This window comes from Spermophilus citellus (genome assembly GCF_964194105.1).
Source record: "Spermophilus citellus genome assembly, chromosome: 15".
Classification (NCBI taxonomy): domain Eukaryota; kingdom Metazoa; phylum Chordata; class Mammalia; order Rodentia; family Sciuridae; genus Spermophilus; species Spermophilus citellus.
Window position 1 is genome coordinate 65257302 of NC_138195.1, and position 18636 is coordinate 65275937.

General features: G+C 36.3%; 1 protein-coding gene across 1 annotated transcript in view; it reads right to left on the reverse strand.

Moving 5' to 3' along the window:
• The window catches only part of LOC308634411 (uncharacterized protein), a gene marked incomplete at both ends in the record, with an annotated part of 79099 nt that overhangs the window by 30028 nt on the left and 30435 nt on the right, over positions 1 to 18636 (reverse strand). The window contains one exon of the mRNA XM_081268237.1: positions 5698 to 5877. Coding sequence (XP_081124363.1) covers positions 5698 to 5877 — 180 coding nt within the window. The remainder of the gene's footprint in view (positions 1 to 5697; positions 5878 to 18636) is intronic.

An 18636-nucleotide genomic window follows, 5' to 3' on the forward strand; every position in this document is an offset into this window, starting at 1 on the left:
ACCATAACTAATAAACTTAAGACTCAAATTTGAATCTTTACTTGTTCAATTTCTGAAGTTTGAACAATTCATCAGTCACCATTGCTTATCCACTTTGGCACCAAAATGCAGCTGATTTCTTCTGGGTCATTAGCAGTGCTTGTATTATAGAGATTTTGATTGAGTAAGCCCATGATAACTATGTATTGGAAGTCTATATTTTTAAAAGTGCCCCCAGATGATCTTAACACTCATAGGTTGAGGCCACAGGTATCACTAACACAGCAAGAGTGTGAGTACCAGGGAGGCAGCATCAGGCCATCCAGCATAGCAATTTCTCTCACCCAGCAGCAATTCATAGAGTACAGACTGCAGCTTTGTGCAAAATGCACAAGGATTCTGTTGCCATCCAGTGGACCATGATTGCTTAATTCATTCTTTCTTTCCCTTATGCTATTTCTCAACCCATGGTTTTCTTTTTATTAATGGCTTTATTGGGGTACCATTGAAAAATAAAAGGTAGTATATTTAGAGTGTAAAATGTGGTATTTTGATTTATATAGACCTTGCAAATTGATTACCACAGCCAAGTTAATTAATATATGCATCGCCGAAGTGTTAACATTTTCATATGTGTGTGATGAAAACACATTAGTAAACTTCAGGTGTAAAATGCATTATTATTTACTATAGTCACCACTATGTGAATAAGCCTTAGGTCTCCAGTGCTTATTCACATAGTAACTGAAGGTTTGTGAAGCCAGATTTAGACAGGCAGTCAGTTTAAACAGGTCAGATCAAGGAGACCAATTTGAGTGAGTCCAGGAGGTTGGAGACTGTCCCCTGAGAGACTGAAATGCCTTCAGAGTCTTTCCAACACCCTGTCAAAGATAACCTGCCTCTGCTCCAATCTGTTGCCAGGGTAACCTCTCCCAAGAACTTCCACTCCCTATAGGGAGTCATAGAGTTGTTAATTAATGTGTCCTGGGCTGCTCCATCCAGTCCTTCCCTGTACATCTACTTCTCACCTTTTGGCCATCCCACTGAGCATCTCCCCAGCCTAGTCACATACACAAGAAGGAGAGATAAGGGGAAGAGAGCCAGAGTACAAAGGAAGCCCAGAAAATATAAAAAGGCAAAACACCCCTCACTTCTTGGGAGACCAGGATACCAGCTATGGCCCCCTTCTCCCTTGCAGAAGAAGTCTATGTTACTTCTTTTTAAATAAACCCTGCTTTGTGTGCTTGCCTCTAATGTTATACTTCAACATATGGGGGAGCAGAACTGGTCACCGGCAGTATCATTTGTACCCTTAAACTAACATCTCGCCTTTTCTCTCACATCCCAGCCCCCAGTAACCACCATTCTACTCTTACTCTGAGTTTGAGGTGTATGCTTTGTTTTCTAAGACTCCACATGTAAGTGAAATCATGTAGTGAAGGTCTTTCTGTGTGGCTACTTCCTTCCTCATAAAGTTCTCCAGGTTCATTCCATGTTGGGGTAAGTAGCACCACTTCCGCTACAGGAATTTACAATTTGTCAGCACTCCTCAGTGGATCCTACCTTACGCTAGAAGAATGGACGCTGAGAGCTACTACCACAAATGAGCTCCTAGCCACATTGTCTGGCAGTTGGATAAGTGAGGAATGCAAAGATGTTTGGGTTAACAATGCCCAAACCTTGACTCTGATGCCCTTGTCCAGTGTCCAGTGAGAGCAACTGTACCAAAGTCACTCATGTGAAGTTGGGGTGACACAAAATACCATGCAGACACGGAATACCTTTTTATAAGCTTCAGGATGGCTTACCCAGCTCCTGGCCTCAGGGTCCCACAGAGGGGCAAGAGAAAGTCACGAGAGGCTGAAGAGAGAGAGAGAGAGAGAGAGAGAGAGAGAGAGAGAGAGAGAGAGAGAGAGCTATTCTGGAGCTGGCTTTTCTTGGGGGACACTGTTTCTTAGAACATTCTATCCAAAAAAGGGTAAGGGGTAGGATTACAAAGGAATAGGTAAGTGTAACTCAACCCCACCCACCGGGTAATACCTACTCCTAGGGCCAGGCCTCATTATCTGAACGGACATAAAGCCCAAGTTATTGCAGGAAGCAATAATTGTTTGGTATCTCTTACTCAGGACTTAAGGGCATGTATTTCCAGAGTAGCTCCTGACACTTGACCCCTGGGTTACAAAGCAAAAAATAAATATAAAAAATAAAAATCCATCCCTACCAACAATTTAGACCCTCAGTGGAAAAAGGCCCTTTACTTCTCATTAATATTTTTCCTTTTTTTTTCTCTCCATGTTCACCCCATTTAAAATATATTGTTTGTTTTATGTTTTAAAATTCAAGAACTCAAAAAAACTTAATAACCCAATCAGCAAATGAGCAAAAACCTGACTGGCTTCTTCACAGAAGAAATACGAATGCTCAACAAATATATGAAAAAATGTTCAACAACAGCTCCAGCAATTAGAGAAATGCAGATTAAAACTACACTGATATTCCATTTCTCTCCAGTCAGATTGGCAAATAATTAGAATACAAGTAACAATAAATGTTGGTGAGGATGTGGAGGAAAAGGTTCACTCTTACATTGCTGGTGATACTACAAATTGGTGCATCCACTTTGGAAAGCAGTTTTCTTTAGAAAACCTGGAATGGAACCACCATTTAACTCAGTTATCACACTCCTCAGTTTATCCCCAAAGCACTTAAAATCAGCATACTACAGTGACACAGCCATATCAATATGTAGAGCAGCTCAACTCACAATAGTCAACCTATGGAACCAACCTAGGTGTCCTTCAACAAATCACTGAGTAAACAAACTGTGGTTTATATACACAATGATTCAAATATTACTCAGTCATAAAGAAAAATGACATTGTGGCATTTGCCAGTAAATGGATGGAACTAAAAAATATCATGCTATATGATATTTCACAAAGGCCGAAAGTTCTCTCTGATATGTGGATGCTAACCCACAACAAGGAAGGGTAGAGAGGGGAAGTATAGAAGTTCGATGGATTGGACAAAGGGGAATGAAGGGAAGGGAGGATGGATGAGAATAGAAAAGAGAGTAGAATGAACCAGACATAACTTTCCTTCGCTCATAAATGAATACACAACCCATGTAGCTCTACATAAAGTACAACCTCAAGAATGAGATCCTAGTCCAAATACACTCTACTCTCATGTGTATTTAAAATAACAAATGAAAAAAACTTTATTTTTTTTTTCAAATATCATTTGTTGGGCCCATGAGTTGGAAAGCAGCCTATGTTGCCTATGTGAGGGACTCTCAGGGTTCAGCACACTGAATCCGGAAGTTGTGATTAGCACACTAACCACACTCAGCCCCATCACCATGGAAACCTGGCCTCCCTCAGGTGCCCTCAGGTGCACAGCATGTCCTTTTCCTTCTGCTTTTCTGCCACTGACCTATTAGCCCATTAGGCACCGCGTGTAAGCACTGCTAGCTTACTGGATCATTATGACCCTCACATAAATTCGCCCAGGAACAGGCTATGCACAAAAGCTTGCCTATGCAATAATAAAGTGGATCGAGTTCTCTGAAACTGTTCCCCAGAGGTCTCTCCTTGACTCCACAACCACACCTTCCTCAGCTCTTTGATGAGCTACGGCTGGACCAACTGAGCCCACAATCATTTTATTGTATTTTACTATTTTTTACTTCTTTCTATTGTGCAAGATTTCTGTGTGTGTTTGTGTGTGCATGTGTGTGTACTCACTGCAAGAATAGGTTCAATATTTGTATATATTCATATCCGTTTGCTTTCTTCTGCCCCTGTTTATTATTTAGCACTGGTTTCACACAGGAGGGATGTATGCATCCACGGTTTTGAATTGTTTTGCTCTCACATTTGCTTGTTTGCTGTACCTTGGTTTTTAGCCCTCTTGATGGCCCTTCTTCGCTCTCTTCTCCCAATAACACTCAAATTTTCCTGTTCCTCTTCCTCTTTCATTTGTAAACAACTTACAGTTAATTTTTTATTTCTCTTTCTTTAGAGTCTACATTTGTGATCTATCTTCTGCCTCTCCTGCCTTCACTCTTGAAAACATTTTAAACATTCTCCTCACTCTCTATCCTATTTTCTCTTCACATGAGAAACTGTAATTTCATTAAGTATATAATTATACATTTTATGCCATTTGTCCCTCATTCATGTTGTTATGATTATTAACACAACTAACAAAGTAGTAGACCTCTACTGTGTAATAGTGATCTCATTCACATTTTTTCTTTTTATTTTTGATCCCATCATTTCTCTATAGGTGGTGATTAGTTTTACCAATGTCAAAATAGGTGCTGGACATTTGTCTCAAGGCTGTACATCTGTTGATAACAATAGTGCTGCTCCTGGCTCACCGCCTCCTCTAAGTGGGATCAGAAAGTGAGTGGGTCACTTCAGCTTCACAGAGTAGACATCCTGCTCCCAAGCCACACACACACAACTCAGCTGAGTAACAAAGAATCTCACCCCACACGTGTTCTAGCCCCACATTACGTGTTCAGCCTCAACATTACTTCAACATATAGAATTAAGGAAACGAAACGTCAAACCTACAACCAGGCCTCCGGGAGGATCAACCAGACAGCAAGCTCAGGTCACACCCCTGGACCTACTCATATATCAAAAACAGAAAGAGGTCCCAAAACAAAGGAGATAACTACACCCAAAAGGACATAAGTGATAATGTCCATCTCATTCCACAATCTTCCCCGCCACATACAAACACCCTCCCTTTCTCTCCCTCCCATCTGCTCAATCCAAAATTCCTCCCTTCTTCTCTTGCCTGCCCCCACCATTATGGATCAGCATCCACTTATCAGAGAAAACATTTGGCCTTTGGTTATTCTGGGATTGGCTTACTTCACTTAGCATGATATTCTCCAACTCTATTTACCCATAAATGCCATAATTGTATTCTTCTTTAAGGCTGGGTAACATTCCATTTTGTACACCCAGAGAAATGAAAAGTTGGGCTCTATTTGTGTAAAAATTAAAATTAAATTAATTTTTTAAAAGGATATATGTATAAAAGAGAAAGGGGAAGCCATCTCCATTGAAGTGCAAGTCCAAAACCTCTGACAACTTGATGAAACAGACAAAATATCTTCTTCCCAAATTTACAATCCCCCTCCAAAGGATTCCACAGATAAGAAAGTGTGTGAAATTCTAGAGAATAATGATACAAAACTGATTATTAAAATGTTCAGTAAACTAGAGGAAGACCTAAGGAATGAATTAAGAGAGAAAACTAAGGGGTTGAAATACCATTTCAATAAAGAAATAGAGATATTGAAAAGAAGCTAGTCAGAACTCCTGGAAATGAGAGACACACTTAAATGAATAAAAATTCACTCAAAAGCATCATGAAATTAAAATGTGCAGAAAATAGAAAATCACAGCAAATGACTATGAAACAATGAAGGGCAAGGGTTCTTCAGACTTTTGACATTAATAGTGCCTTCCAAATATTAAATGTAAGCATTTCTTTTAATCCTGATGCATTGTTTCATTACACTGACTCTATCAGTGAAAAATATAAAAACAATGGAAACATTAATACCCAAAGAGAGTATTTTCTGCACAACAATCTCTTTTAATAATTTGCCTTGTGCATATATTTAATTAAAATTTAAGGATTAATTTATTTATCCTTTACAAGCCACTGGATAAGCATCAACATACTTACATTGGTTAAAGATTCGCTGATGTTTTTAGCATCTATCTGCAGGATATTCCCAAGAATTGGGAGAGGCATGGGTCCTGGTGGGAGTCTCCCTCTCCCAGATCTCTGTCTCCATAGTGAGAGGAGAAGAATACAGGAGAGACACAGCACCAAGGCCACAACTGGATCCATTGAAGCCTTGTCCTTTTACTGAGACAGCTGTGAGTTTACAATCAAAGTAAAGTGTTCATAGTGCTCCCTATTAATCAGCAAGTGTTCTATTGACATAAATGCTGAGCCAATGAATTAGGTAAGCTCTAATTCCCTCTAAGTGTACACTGGTCACCTGATATGGGTTGAAACAAACTGTTTACTCTTGTCTTCTTTCAAAACTTCTATCTATGACAGCCTAGTTCTGCCACTCTGGAACAGATCAGAGGAACAGGCATTTTAAAAACAGGCAAGAAAATAAACACACAATCACACAGTGCCTGGTGGTTCCAATGTGCCGCTGCAATTAAGAAAAGAGTATTCGATACAAAACACTGCTCAACATGCTGGATTCTCAGACTAATTGACTGTTTAGAAATTCATGACTTGGGGGAAATAAGGGTATCTCTGACTTCTATATAAAAATATTTAACATGAAATATTTCATCAAACATTAAGATAATTTGGCTTTGAAAATCAAGTATTTTTAGTATTTTTAAATGCTGAACTAACATCACAAGTGCCTAAGCATAAGCTAGGTAATACAACTTAAACATTTTGAAATACCAAACATACATCATCATGTAACTAAGTAAATGTACATAGCATTTGCTATTTAACACCCCAAGCCCCTAAATCCTGGGGAGCACAGGGCAGAGATTTTTTTTTTTTGACAAATGAGGAAATAGAGACTCTGTGAATGTGGGAGACCTTCATTCACACACCTCACAGGGATCAAAACTGGAATTTAAATGAGCTCTAATGCCCAGAATGGTGTGCTATGGCTTACATCAGAGCTGCCTCCAAAGTCACTCTAGAAAAGTAAAGCAAACACCTCTCTGACTCTGTTCATAGACCAACAAGCTTCCCCTCAAATCAGTACCCATTATTTCACTTCAAGGAAAACTGGGTCATAGATTCTACAAAAGGAAGAGGCACAGAAGAGCTTCTCCCCTCAATGTCAGTACAGAGGTGAGACTTAGTCAGCAGAACCAAGGAAGACACAATCTCAGAGAATTGAAGGGAGGGGCTTGAGAAACTATGGCTCCACCAATCTCTCACCTCTTCCAGATGGGACTGCTTCTGTTGCTTGTGTTTTTGTGGATTTAAGAATCCGCAAGACTTGGATTCTTAAAAAAAAAAAAAAAAAGATTTTGTACTGAATCTTTGGTGATATTTCACCTTGCTATGTCACCAATACCCTCTTACTAATCATAAATTAAGGTACTAGGCCAGTGGATCTCTGAAATTACTTCTGTCTCTGTTTGCAATTCTGTTTATAAATTTTAACATGCATTAATTCTACATATTAGCCTGGTTGTGGTAATATCTCATTAAATCCAACTTCCCTTTATTGCTCTTATTCCTTCCCACTATAACCCAGCCTTTAGTAATCACTACTGTAAATTCATATTAACCCTTTTTTAGATTCAATATATCATGGAACTTGTTTTTCTGTGTCTGGCTTATTTCACTTAAAATAATGGCTTGGTTCCATCCATTTTGCTGTAATCATGGAATTTCACTCTTCTTTAACGATGAGTAGTATCCTATTGTGTACATATACCACATTGTCTCTATCCACTCACTTGTTTATGGCTACCTAAATTGATTCATCCTAGCTATTGTGAATAGTGCCACAATAAACACCAACATGCAGGCATTTCTTTAGTATGCTAATATCATTTCCTCTGGCTACATATGTTCAGCGAAGTGATATCCCTTGTTATCCTTTGATTGTGAGGTGTTCTCCCTCTAAAAGATCCTAGATGGCAAATATTTTATCCCAACCTGTAGGCTGACTCTTCACTCTATTGTTCATTTACTCTGCTATGTAGGATCATTTTAATTTTATGTAATATATTTGTGCAATTTTGCTTTCGTTTTCTGTGCTTTGGGATCCTATGCAAAAAAGAAAAATCCCTTTATCAATTTCATGCAAAATTTCCCCTATATCTTCTTCCAGCAGTTTTAGAGCTTCCTGCCTTACTTTTATGTCTTTGACACAAAGTTGATTCTGTGCAGATGAAAGATAAGTCAACTTTCAATCCTTTGCATGTGGCTTTATAATTATCACAATTGTATTAAAAAGGGTGACCTTCTCCAATATATGGTTTTGGCTTTTTTTTTAAGAACCATTTTCCACAGATGTATGAGTTCACTTCTGGGGCCTTTATGTTTTTCCATCAGTCAATGTGTCTGTTTTTATGCCAGCACCATGCTAGTGTGCTCACTCTGCCTCTATCGTGTGTCTGGAAACTAGGAATCAGGTGCCTTCAGTTTTTTCTTTTTGTTCAAGATGATATTGGCTTTTTGGGTTTTTTTATGCTTCCTTATAAATTCTTCCTTATAAATTTCTTTTTTCCATTCACACAAAGAATTCCATTGGTCTTTTCATGAGTATCATATTTGATCTGTAAATTTATTTGAATTTTATAACCCTTTGAACAGTACTAATTTTTCCAGTGCATGAAAATGAGACAGGGGTCTTTACATTTTTGCATGTGTGTGTGTGTGTGTGTGTGTGTGTGTGTGTGCGCGCGAGAGAGAGAGAGAGAGAGAGAGAGAGAGAGCTGGCGTGTGGTCTTTAATTTCTTTATTCAATGTTTTGTAAAGATGTACAGATCTTTCACTTCTTTGATTAAATTCTTTCCTAGATATTTAATTTTTGTTGTAGGTTTTATGAATGGGATTACTTTCATGATTTTTTTCTCATAACTTATTAGTATAGAAAAATTCTACTGACTTAATATTGATATTGTATCCTGGAAATTTTTTAATCAATTCTAGTCGCTTTTTGGAGGAGTCTTTACATTTTTCTATTTTTAGATTCATATGATCTGCAAACATGGAAAATTTTAAGTCTCTCTTTCCTATTTACAGCTTTTATTCCTATCTCTAGTTTATTCCTCTGGCTAAAACTTCTACTTCTATATTTAATAAGAGCAGTGAGAGTGGATTCCTTTGTCTTGTTCTAGATTTAGGGGAAATGCTTTATGGTTTTCCCCATTTATTTTCATGTTGACTGTGTTTTTTCCATACATCGCCTTAATTATGTTAAAGTACAATCTTTCAATAGCGATTTTGTTCAGGGTTCTTTGTTTTGTTTGTTTTGTTTAAGTTGTTGATAGACCTTATTTTATTCATTTACATGTGGTGCTGAGAATCAAACCCAGTGCCTCACACATGCCAGGCAAGTGCTCTACCACTGAGCCACAGCCACAGCCCCTGTTCAGAGTTTTTATCATGCAGTGATGTTGAATTTTATGAAATACATTTATCCTTTATTGTTTTGATGTGATGTATTACATTTATTGAATGTGAAGCCATCTATGCATCCTTTGAAAAAAATCCATCTTCATCATGGTGAATAATCTTTTGGATATAGTGTTGGATTTTATTTGCTAGTATTGTTTGATAATTTTTCCTATATATTACAAATATTATTTGTAATTATTTGCTGTGTTCTTCTATGGTTTTTGTACCAAAATGATGCTGAACTTGAAGAATAAGTTTGAGTTTCCTCTCTTACAATTGTTTGGAACTTTTTACTAAACACAATGTTGTTAGTTCTGTGAGTTTAGTAGAACTTAGCAATGAAGCCATTCTATCTTGGACCTTTATTTGTTGAGAAATATTTGATTACAGGTTCAATTTCACTATCCATTGGAGTATGTTTGTGTTTTTATGCCTTCATATATGTCAATTTGTGTAGTTTATGTGTCCATAAACTTATCTATTTCTTCTAAGTTTCCCCTATTTTAAGACATAGTCTCTCGAAAATTTTCTAATATTCTATTTTACTTTTGTAGTATCAGTTGTAATATGTCTTGTATTATTTATGATTTTACTTATTTTTTTCCTTTCTTTTTTCCTTAATTAAGCTAAAGATTTGTTGAGTTTGTCCATCTTTTCAAAAACTTTGTTTCATTGAGTTTTCTTATTTCATCTTTTTAAGATCTGATATTTGTTATTTTATTTATTCTATTAGTTTTAGTTCTCTTTACTACATCCTTGAGATGCATCTCTAGGTTATTTGTTTGATTCTTTAATCTTTTGATGCAGGCAATTATTGCTAATCCTCCTTAGTGTTACACTTTCATTATCCCATAACTTTTGATTTGTTATGTGATTCTTTTTTCCTATAAAAAGAGAAAAGTTCAGGCAAATCCTCTGTAGGAGGAAAGTTGAAACACACTCATCTCAATAGAATAAAATTCATGATGCAAAGAGACCAATCAGATGTTCTTTAATTTAAATAAGCCTGTGTGTTTCTCTCAGCAATTAGAGTCTGGTTGGTTTGGACTTCATATCTCTGTGAGTCAGAAACAAGTTAATTTCTGTGTGCTCTGAAAAAAAGAGTTCATTGTGTCCTGGGTTTGTACAAATTCTAAAGAATAAAAATAAAATTTTGTGACCCCCATTTTAACCAGTATGATGTTGGTCTTCTAGAATGAGTTTTAAACAGAGTACCCTCTCTATCAATTGTTTGATCAAAAAAAAAAAAAACACGTGGTTATTTCTTCTGTAGAGTTTGATAGAATTCCATAGTCAAGTGATTCTATCCTGAACTTTTATTTGTTGGGAAATATTTATTACTTCAGTCTCACTGCCAATTATTGGTCTGTTTGTGGATTTCATGGCTCATAGTTCAATCTGGTTAGGTAATATATGTTCAGAAATTTAACCATTGCGTTTTCCCTTAATCATCTTATGCTTTTTTATAATGAGCTTTCTATTTTGTGATATAAATTGTTATGTATGTTTTTCATCTATGATTTGATTTGTTCATATCTTCTCTCTTTATTCTTAGTCTGGCTAAGTGTTTGTTGATTTTATCGTTAAAATTTTTCATTGACCTTTGTAAACCCCTGCTTCATTTATATCTACTCTGATCTTTGTTATTTCTTTACTTCTATTAATTTTGGGTGGGTTTATTGTCCTCTTGCTTTACTAGGTCCCTGAGATGCATCATTAGGTTATATATTTGAAGCTGATTTCTTTATGTAGGCATTTATTGCTATAAACTTCCTTCTTGGCACTGCTTTTGCTATGTCCCATAATTTTGATATTGTATATGACTGTATTATAAAAAGAGAATGGGTAAGGCAGGAGATTCATAGAAGTTAAGAAGAAGAGGAGAGAAATTCATCTCATAGAGAATGAAGCTAATGATCTAAAGAAAGTCATCAATTTTATTTTATCAAAACTAAAAAAGTGTGTTTTCCTCATTTCTCAGGGCCTGAGTCACATGGACTAATAGTTCACCTTCACATGGACTAATAGTTCACCTTCACGTGGACTAATAGTTCATCAAGGCCTGAGTTAAGGCAAATTCTAAAGGTTAAAACATCAAACTCTTCTGATCCCCTCTTAAGCAATAAATGTTGCAATTACTGTCATGACTGTTTTGAAAGTCAAAGATTAGTATAATCAGGCAGTACTACAAAATAAGGCACCTTCATAAACACTGAAATTGTTTGAACTATATTTCTACTTTGAGGAAACTCGATGACAATAGGGCATATGGTTTACAGTTTCTCCTCTACCAGGAGCAGTGTGTATGCTCTTGACCAAGGCATTTGATCTCTGAGGGTCAGCTTCCCAATTCTAAAATGGGAATAATTCCACTTTCGATAAAGGTAATTTAAGAAAATCAAAAGTGATATAATATGTGAGAAATTGCATGTTAATTTTGAGAATAACTGTACTCATGAGCATTAAACATTATATAACTGGGGTCTTGATAGCAATTTTCCTTACTAAATCGATTATAAATAACAATGCTTGCCAATTTAAAACAAATACAATGATATCTTTACAGGACTCATGTTTATATAGCATTACCATTAGCCATCTAGTAGTGTACATCAATCCAATGATATGCAAATAAAGTCTCATATTTCAATTTACATATTGTTTCTTCTGTGCTGGGAGTCTGTATAGTCCCTGCCTCCCATCTGCCTCTAAAGTGCAGGCCTGTCTTTGTGTCTATAATACCATTGGTTGTGGTTCAATATTTTTCATTCCATTACATCAAACAAGCACATAATACACAGCAACAAAACGAGTAGCAACTGGAAATGGTGAGAGTTTGGCAGAGCCACAGATTCTCAAGCCTCTCCCTTCAGTTCTCTGAGATTGTGTCTTCCTTGGTTCTGCTGACTGTTTCACCTCTGTACTGACAGCAAGGGGAGAAGCCCTTCTGTGCCTCTTCCTTTTGTAGAATCTATGACCCAGTTTTCCTTGCAGTAAAATAATGGGTACTGATTTGAGGGGAAGCTTTTTGGTCTATGAACAGAGTCAGTGTGGAGTTTGCTTTACTTTTCTAGGGTGGCTTTGGAGGCAGCTCTGATGTAAGCCATAACACACCATTCTGGGCATTGGAGCTCATTCAAATTCCAGTTCTGATCCCTGTGAGGTGTGTGGATGAAGGTCTCCCATGCTCATGGAGTCTCCATTTCCTCATTTGTCAAAAAAAAAAAAAAACTCTGCCCTGTGCTCCCCAGGATTTATGGGTTTGAGGTGCTAAATAGCAAATGCTAAGTACATTTACTTAGTTACATGATGATGTATGTTTGGTATTTCAAAATGTTTAAATTGTATTACCTAGTTTATGCTTAGGCACTTGTGATGTTAGTTCAGCACTTAAAAGTACTAAAAAGACTTGATTTTCAAAGCCGAACTATCTTATTGTTTGATGAAGTATTACATGTTCAATATTTTTATATAGAAGTCAGAGATACCCTTATTTCCCCCCAAGTCATGAATTTCCAAACAGTCAATCATTCTGAGAATCCAGCGTTGAGCAGTGTTTGGGATAAAAATGCTCTTTTCTTAATCGTAGCAGCACTTTGGAACCACTAGGCATTGTGTGATTGTGTGTTCATTTTCTTGCCTGTTTTTAAAATGTCTATTCCTAGGATCTTCCCAGAGTGGCTAAACTAGATTGTCATGGATAGAAGTTTGCGAAGGAGAGCAACACTAGACAACAATATATTTTTGTTCCTACCAGGTTACCAATGCACAATCAGAAGGGATTGGAACTCATCTAGTTGGTTGGTACAGTACTTCATGTTAACAGGACATATTCTGAACTAGCAGGGAACACCACAAAAGTTTTACCGTGATTGCAAGGTCACAGCTGTCTCAGTAAAAGGAGAAGGCTTCAATGGATCCAGTTGTGGTCCTGGTGATCAGCCTCTTTCTATCTCTTCTCCTCTTACTATGGAGACAGAGATCTGGGAGCTGGAAACTCTCACCCGGACCCATGCCTCTCCCAATTCTTGGAAATATACTGCAGATCAATGCAAATCCTTAACTAATACAAGTATGTCAATGCTCATGTCTTGTAAATGGTTAATAAATTGACAGTGACTTGTAAAGGGTAAATAAATTAATCCTTCATTTTTAATTAAATATATGCACAAAAAATTATCAAAACATATTGTTGCACAGCAAATACTCTAGGTGAATTTTGACATTTCTATTGCATTTTATAATTTTCCATTGTTAAAGGTAGTGTAATAAAACAATGCATCAGGGATAAAGGAAACATTTAAATTTAAATTATGACAGCAATATTAAAATGTCAAAAGTCTGGAGTACCCCTGCTCTTCGTTGTTTCATGGTCATTTGCTGTGATTTTCTATGTTCTGCACATTCTAATATGTTTGTGATGATTTGGGTGAATTTTTATTTGCTTCAGTGTGTCTTTCATTTCCAAGAGTTCTGACTAACTTCTTCTCAATATCTCTATTTCTTTGTTGAAATAGTCTTTCAACACCTTAGTTTTCTTTCTTATTTCATCTTAGGTCTTCTTTTAATTTATTGAACATTTTAATAATCAGGTTTTAATAATCAGGTTTAATAATCAGAGTCTTATGGGCATCCTGTATTTGAATTTTCATTTAATTCTTAAGGTTTGTAATTTTTTCTGATATTATTTCAGTGGAAAGATTGTGCATTTCTTTAATTTGTATTTCAGAGCCTTTACCTACTCCCAATGAATCTTAAATTTGGCATCTTGATGTTATCCCAGATTTCTTGAATATTCTGTTCATTGTCTCTTTACATATTTTCTCTATGGTCAATGTTATTTTTTAAGATTATATACTTTGTCGTCAAGGCCTGAAAATCCATCTTCAAAGTGGTAAATCTATTGGTGATACTTTCCACTGAATTTTTTGGGGGCAAGGAGAGAGAGAGACAGACTATAAAAAAGGTAATTTACACCAATGCAGAAAGGAGAAATAAATGAAGAAGTAGAAAATGGTGCCAGAAGATGTGTAAGAGGTAAGAGAATCAGATACAAATTACTGTTTAAAAAAAAAAAGATAGGAAGATTGATTCCAATTAATGCTTTAAACCATTATATGAAATTCATTCAAATAGGTTGAAGGTATCATGTTGACTATTGGATTAACAATTATCACTCAAATTAAACAGTTCTTTATGTGGGGCTGGGATTGTGGCTCAGTGGTACAATGCTTACCTAGCACATGGAAGGCCCTGGGTTCGATCCTCAACACCACATAAAAATAAATAAATAAAATAAAGATATTGTGTCCAACTACAACTAAAAAATAAATATTTTTAACCGACATATATAGAATATATCAACCATCATCAAGTGGATACACGTTCTTCTCAGCAGCACATGGATCCTACTCAAAGATAGACCATATATTATGCCATAAGACAACTCTTAGTAAATATAAAGGCGTGGAGATAATACCATGCACCATATCTGACCATAATGGAATGAAAGTGGAAATCAATGATAAGAGAAGGAAGGAAAAATCCTACATCACATGGAAAATGAACAATATGTTATTGAATGATCAATGGGTTATAGAAGACATAAAGGAGGAGATGAAAAAATTCTTAGAGTCAAATGATAACACAGACACAACATACCGGAATTTATGGGACACAATGAAAGCAGTTTTAAGAGGGAAATTCATTTCTTGGAGTTCTTACCTCAAAAAAAGAAAAAACCAACAAATAAATGAACTCACACAACACCTCAAAAATCTAGAAAAGGAAGAGCAAAACAACAGCAAATGTAGTAGAAGACAAGAAATAATTAAAATTAGAGCAGAAATCAATGAAATTGAAACAAAAGAAACCATTGAAAAAATAGATAAAACTAAAAGTTGGTTCTTTGAAAAAATAAATAAGATAGACAAGCCCTTAGCCACGCTAACGAAAAGAAGAAGAGAGAGAACTCAAATTACTAACATACGGGATGAAAAAGGCAATATCACAACAGACACTACAGAAATACAGAAGATAATTAGAAAGTATTTTGAAACCCTATATTCTAATAAAATAGAAGATAACGAAGATATCGATAAATTTCTTAAGGCATATGAATTGCCCAGATTGAGACAGGAAGACACACACAATTTAAACAGACCAATAACAAAAGAAGAAATAGAAGAAGCCATCAAAAGACTACCAACTAAGAAAAGCCCTGGACCAGATGGGTATACAGCGGAGTTCTACAAAACCTTCAAAGAAGAATTAATACCAATACTTTTCAAGCTATTTCAAGAAATAGAAAAAGAAGGAGCTCTTCCAAATTCATTCTATGAGGCCAACATCACTTTGATCCCAAAACCAGACAAAGATACTTCAAAGAAAGAAAACTACAGACCAATATCTCTAATGAACTTGGATGCAAAAATTCTCAATAAAATTCTGGCGAATCGAATACAAAAACATATCAGAAAACTTGTGCACCATGATCAAGTAGGATTCATTCCTGGGATGCAAGGATGGTTCAATATACGGAAATCAATAAATGCTATCCACCACATCAATAGACTTAAAGACAAGAACCACATGATCATCTCGATGGATGCAGAAAAAGCATTTGACAAAGTACAGCATCCCTTTATGTTCAAAACACTAGAAAAACTAGGGATAACAGGAACTTACCTCAACATTGTAAAAGCTATCTATGCTAAGCCTCAGGCTAGCATCATTCTGAATGGAGAAAAATTGAAGGCATTCCCTCTAAAATCTGGAACAAGACAGGGATGCCCTCTATCACCACTTCTATTCAATTTAGTTCTCGAAGTACTAGCCAGAGCAATTAGACAGACAAAAGAAATTAAAGGCATAAAAATAGGAAAAGAAGAAATTAAACTATCGCTATTTGCGGATGACATGATAATATACTTAACAGACCCAAAAGAGTCTACAAAGAAGCTGCTAGAGTTAATAAATGAATTCAGCAAAGTGGCAGGTTATAAAATCAACACGCATAAATCAAAGGCATTCCTATATATCAGCAACAAAACTTCTGAAATGGAAATAAGGAAAACCACTCCATTCACAATATCCTCAAAGAAAATAAGATACTTGGGTATCAACCTAACAAAAGAGGTGAAAGATTTATACAATGAAAACTACAGAACCCTAAAGAGAGAGATAGAAGAAGATCTCAGAAGATGGAAAAATGTACCCTGTTCATGGATAGGCAGAACTAACATCATCAAAATGGCGATATTACCCAAAGTTCTCTATAGGTTTAATGCGATGCCAATCAAAATACCAACGGCATTTCTTGTAGAAATAGACAAAGCAATCATGAAATTCATATGGAAAAACAAAAGACCCAGAATAGCAAAAGCAATTCTAAGCAGGAAGTGTGAATCTGGAGGTATAGCGATACCAGAGGTCAAACTGTACTACAAAGCAATAGTAACAAAAACAGCATGGTACTGGTACCAAAACAGGCGGGTGGACCAATGGTACAGAATAGAAGACACAGAGACTAATCCACAAAGTTACAACTATCTTATATTTGATAAAGGGGCTAAAAGCATGCAATGGAGGAAGGATAGCATCTTCAACAAATGGTGCTGGGAAAATTGGAAATCCATATGCAACAAAATGAAATTGAATCCCTTTCTCTCGCCATCCACAAAAATTAACTCAAAATGGATCAGGGAGCTAGATATCAAATCAGAGACACTGCGTCTGATAGAAGAAAAAGTTGGCTACGATCTACAAATTGTGGGGTCGGGCTCCAAATTCCTTAATAGGACACCCATAGCCCAAGAGTTAACAACCAGAATAAACAAATGGGACTTACTTAAACTAAAAAGTTTTTTCTCAGCAAGAGAAACAATAAAAGAGGTAAATAGAGAGCCTACATCCTGGGAACAAATCTTTACCCCCCACACCTCTGATAGAGCCCTAATATCCAGAATGTACAAAGAACTCAAAAAATTAAATAATAAGATAACAAATAACCCAATTAACAAATGGGCCAAGGACCTCAACAGACACTTCTCAGAGGAGGACATACAATCAATCAACAAGTTCATGAAAAAATGCTCACCATCTCTAGCAATCAGAGAAATGCAAATCAAAACCACCCTAAGATACCATCTCACTCCAGTAAGATTGGCAGCCATTATGAAGTCAAACAACAACAAGTGTTGGCGGGGATGTGGGGAAAAAGGTACACTTGTACACTGCTGGTGGGGCTGCAAAATGGTGAGGCCAATTTGGAAAGCAGTATGGAGATTCCTGGGAAAGCTGGGAATGGAACCACCATTTGACCCAGCTATTGCACTTCTCGGACTATTCCCTGAGGACCTTAAAAGAGCGCACTATAGGGATACGGCTGCATCAATGATTATAGCGGCACAATTCACAATAGCTAGACTGTGGAACCAACCTAGATGCCCTTCAATAGATGAATGGATAAAGAAAACGTGGCATCTATACACAATGGAATATTATGCAGCACTAAGAAATGACAAAATCATAGAATTTGCAGGGAAATGGATGGCATTAGAGCAGATTATGCTAAGTGAAGCTAGCCAAGCCCTAAAAAACAAATGCCAAATGTCTGCTTTGATATAAAGAGAACAACTAAGAACAGAACAGGAAGGAAGAGCATGTGGAAAAGACTACAGATAACAAAGACGAATGGGGGGAGAGAAACGGAGAGAGAAGGGAAAGCATATGGAAATGGTAGGAGACCTTCAAGGATACATAAAATTACAAGAGGCTATGAGGGGCAAGGGGGAGGGAAAAAAAGGGAGAGAATTGAACAACAGCAGGGGAGATAGAGAGGGAAGATGGGAGGGGAGGGGAGGGGAGGGGTGATAGTAGGGGTTAGGAAAGGTAGCAGAATACAACAGACACTAATATGGCATTATGTAAAAATGTGAATATGTAACAGATGTGATTCTGCAATCTATATTTGGGGTGAAAATGGGAGTTCAAAACACAATTTGAGTCTAATGTATGAAAGATGATATATCATGAGCTATGTAATGCTTTAAATAATCAATAAAAAATTAAAAAAAAAATAAATAAATAAATTCCCAAATTCAAAAAGATCTCTCCCATTATCATGGAAATGCCTGCCCCCTTTTGGCCAAAAAACAGCAATTTAATTTACATTCAGAAAACACAAAAACCTCGTTTTTCTCCACCTCTTTGTGCTTAAATTATCCAGTATGCTGTTCTCAAAGTAAAAGAAAATGAATTGCAGTGCAGAATTGCAGTCCTAAGGGAACTACTTACTATCTTTTTTCATTATTTGCAAGTTAAACCTTGGAACTAGCATGTGATTTTAATTTCTGTACAAAAGAAAAAGACTTTGTTCAAAGTAGTTCAATTAAAAGTAGTTAAATTTGCATATTGTCAGCTATCACAAGTTTATTACTTCTTCCTGGTTTTAAATAATTATAACAATAGTATTAACAAGTAAAAGCATAAGGT